Source organism: Centruroides sculpturatus, unplaced genomic scaffold, assembly GCF_000671375.1.
Source record: "Centruroides sculpturatus isolate CEXI.00-Female unplaced genomic scaffold, Cexi_2.0 scaffold240, whole genome shotgun sequence".
NCBI classification, from domain to species: Eukaryota; Metazoa; Arthropoda; class Arachnida; order Scorpiones; family Buthidae; genus Centruroides; species Centruroides sculpturatus.
Window position 1 is genome coordinate 616,701 of NW_019384461.1, and position 4,374 is coordinate 621,074.

Sequence of the window (4,374 nt, forward strand, 5' to 3'; positions counted from 1 at the left end):
TTATGTTTCATAATTAGCATTTAAAAAAACTGTCTTACCTTCACCTGTACTCAAATAATGCATAGTAAGAATGTTCTTAAAAATAGCTTTACAATAATGTCGAACACCCTATAAAAGTAAAATTAAAGAATTTTACATATATAGAAGAAATATAATTACATTTTAATATTACATTAATCTTATGTAAAATTTAAATATAACAGATTTCAATTTGCTATATTTCATATTATGAAGAAAAACGAATAGCCTTATGCAATATTAATTTTATATATTTGTAAATTTGTATAAAAGAACTGTTTCAAAAAATGTGCAGATTTATATTTAATTAACACACAAATCTATAATAGATATAATGAATCCGGATATAATTTATTGTAACGTATGAAAAACTAATATGAGAAAAAAAAAAAAATGTTAAAAACTGCTTAAATTATAATGGTTTAAAAGTATATTTGGCATAGCATAAATCAGGCATATTGCAATTTAAAGGTCATCTGGAGATAAAATAACACTTTAAAAATTAACATGTAAATATAATTTATAAACAAAATATTTTATTTATTCAGAAAAACCAAAAAATATTATCCTCATTTTGCAACAGTAATAGAATAGAATTAATTCTTTCTAAAGTCAAAACATAGACAAAATATAAATGGAATCAATACAAAAGAAATAAAATGTTTTAATATATATTTAAAAATACTACTTAAAGCAAAATTACATTTTCAAGTAAAGAAAAAGCTAGAAAAAACTAGAAGAGAAAATAATAATAATAGTAATTTAATAGAAAACTAATAAATGCAAAGTGTGAACAAATAGTTTTGAATAAAATAATAGAAAAATGCTTCAACAAAGCTTCTAGAAATCAGACTTTTAATCATTTTTAAAAATATATACAGTAAAATACTTTAATGCTGTAATAATTTATAAAAATATATACTATTATTATCAATAAGTTTATTTAAATTTACTGTTCTTTTTAAAATAGTTCTTAAAAAGAACTTTAGCTCAAAATTTTTTCAAATAATCATGCAGACATTCACAATTGAAATTTAAATAAATTAAATTTTTAACTTCCTATTATCAATTTGTCATTCATATTAGATAAATTGAGAAAATCAAACTAACTCATTGATTTTTTTATTACTGATCAGTTTATGATATATCTATAAGTTCAGTTTAATATCTGTATTATTAACAATATGAATATCAGTTTGATAAAATTGCCAGGCTAATAATTGTAAAAATTCACAAATATATAATACAGTGATGCCTCGTACAACGTACTTAATCCATTCCAGGTGCACATCCGTTACGTGAAACGTCCGTTATAAGAAACGCATTTTCCCTTAGAAATACATGTTAAAACATATAATTCATTCCGCAGCATAAAATAACTATACTGTGCCATAAAAAATGAAAATGGAGCAGACACCAATTATGCTGGGTAGTCAGATGTTGTGAGGAGGAGGTGGAAGAACATTTCTTCACACATTCATACAGATACAGACTTTTTACACATTGCAGCGGGTCTTTTTTTATTGTTATTTAATCGGAGTCAGATTCAGGAGGGGCTACCGGAACTTGCAGGGTCAACTTCTCTTGTTNATTATTAAAATAATTTTAAAAATTATCAATAAATAGAGCATTGTTATGCATTGTTATTACAATTTAAATGAAATGTTATATCATTACATGATTAGAAATATAATACACTATAATAAGTTTTGTGTTTGTTCATAGATTTATAGACTATCTTAAAACTTTAATAATTCATGATTTTGTCTTACTGACAAAATGTACTAAATAACATCAACTATTCGTAATCCATCATTGTTTATTAGAGCCTTAAAAGATAGATTCAGATTTGAATCTGGACTTTTGTACAACAAAAAAACACTGCAAAAGCTATAAAATAATATAAATACTCACAAACACCTTTCATACTGGTTCCAGCAGATTTGTTTATTGAAAAAATAAATGTTTTCAATCACTTTCAGATATCTTTGTCAGGTTATAATATGTTTCCATAAATTGAATGCTATTACTTGAACAACTGTTCAAATATACTAGAGCTTTTCTTTTTTGCTACACTTATTACACCATCTAATGGTATAATAAGACTAGCAAAAAAGAAAAGCCATCATAGAGCTATTGGGTTGTTCAGAAAGTAATTTCGTTTTTTTTTTTACCACTAGACGGATTAGTCGTATTTTTCCCACCATTTTCATTTTAAATCGTCTTATCATTATATATTTTGACAGATAGCATTTTAAGGCTTATTTGTAAAAAATTTTGTTTGATTTTGTGCAATTATTTATTTTTTGTGTCCCATCAAATATGGAAGATCGAAATCAGCATTTTTTGCATATTTTGCTCCTTTATTACCGAAAAGGTAAGAATGCTGTTCAAGTGAGAAAAAAATTGTGTGATGTATATGGAGAAGATGTATTGACAGAACGACAGTGCCAAAACTGGTTTACAAAATTTCATTCTGGCAATTTTAATATTGAAGATGCACCACGTTCTGGATGACCAGTTGAAGCCAATGAAAACAAAATAAAGGTACTGATTGAAGCAAACTGCCGAATAACAACACATGAAACCACTAAGAGATTAAATTTGTCAAATTGAACTGTTTATGATTACTTGAAACGAATTGGTTTCATTTCAAAGTTTGATATATGGGTTCCACATGTTCTTAAAGAGAGATGCTCTCTTTGGTAGGATTTTAAGGAAATTTTTTTTGGAGCTTTTACCAGACAATTTACCAATTGATTTGAAAGTGTACTCCCATCAAGTAAACAAATCGAGTAATATCATCAAACAGAAAAGGCAGCCAGAATTGATCAACAAAACAGGTGTAGTGTTTTATCATGATAATGTCAAATTTCATACAAGTTTGGTAACTCGTCAGAAACTGTTATAACTTAGATGGGACATGCTATCAAACCAACCATATTCACCAGATCGAGCACACTCAGATTATTACTTGTTCCGGTCTATACAAATTTTTTTTAACTGTAAGACATTTACTTGAAATGACAATGTCAAAAATCACTTGGATCAATTTTTTGCAAGCAACGATTAAAACTTTTATGAATGTGAAATCATGCTACTACCAGAAACAATGACAACGGGTATTTGACCAAAATGGTCGATATATAATTCAATAAAATATTTATTTACTATAAAAATATTGTGTTTTTTCCACGGAAAAAAACGAAATTACTTTCTGAACAACCCAATAGTATATTTGAACACAAGACTAGACAAGAAGCATATTACAGAAATCATTGAACAACTGTATAAAAAAGGAACATTCTATACACAACATGATGATATTCAAATTCAAAAAATAAGCAGATCCATTAACAAATATTTTCTAATAAATGGACCAGCTGGAAGCAGTATGAAAAGTATCTGTGAGTAATTTTATTCAATGTTCAACCTATTTTCAAACCAATTTTCTTCAATTTTGTTATAAATGTTTACCAACAAAATAAATTTATGCACATTCATATGTTTCCACAATTAAGATTTTATCCTACATATCAACAAGAAATTATGTTTTAATTATTATGTAATGTGCATACATCAATATACATAGTGATAGAAAAAAAATGGATCTAACTCTCCTATATGTAGATATTATACATATACATTATTACATTATATACATTATTGTATCAATCATTCCTAGTATTAATAACATATTATAATATTTGACATTAAAAAATATATTTTTTTCAATTTTTGGAATGTATTCATAATGACATAATACCTTTTTGCTAAGCTATACTGTGACTTTCTGTAAATTACAAATATTTGTTTCTTCATATTATGATTCATCACAAAACCTTTTATATTTTACATTGAGTAATTTAAACATACATATAAGTATGTACAATAATATTCAATGTACAGTAGAACCTCCATTATCCGGACCTCCATTATACGGATTTTCGATTAACCGGATTGTTCAAAATAAACAAAAATTTTACGAATTTGCTGATTTGCACTTGGCGAATTACGACACTGTTTATGCACGTGATGGAATGCATAACTTTTTTTGTCTCACCCAGCACAGTGGTCGTAAACTCTTAAATATATTTTACGTAGTAATAAAAATATAACTTGACATACGTATTTATAAATTAATTATATTCAAATTACATCATTTCTATGACCAAGGGCGGCGTAAGGCATGGGCAACGTGGGCCACCGCCTATGCCTCACGGTCAGAAGGGCCTCGCGTTTCGAAGGTTTATCCATTACTTAAAAACCGCGAACGCGACGAAAAAATTTTACTCGTCATAAAACGATAAATAGTTTGTCAAATTTTTATTCATAAAAATGCAGTTTCAACTGCTT

At 26.9% G+C, this 4,374-nt stretch overlaps 1 protein-coding gene across 1 annotated transcript in view; it reads right to left on the reverse strand.

Moving 5' to 3' along the window:
- LOC111620857 (thyroid adenoma-associated protein homolog) overlaps positions 1-4,374 on the reverse strand; it is a 17,662-nt gene continuing 13,288 nt past the window's right edge. Inside the window, exon 5 of the mRNA XM_023362858.1 lies at positions 1-108. Coding sequence (XP_023218626.1) covers positions 1-108 — 108 coding nt within the window. The remainder of the gene's footprint in view (positions 109-4,374) is intronic.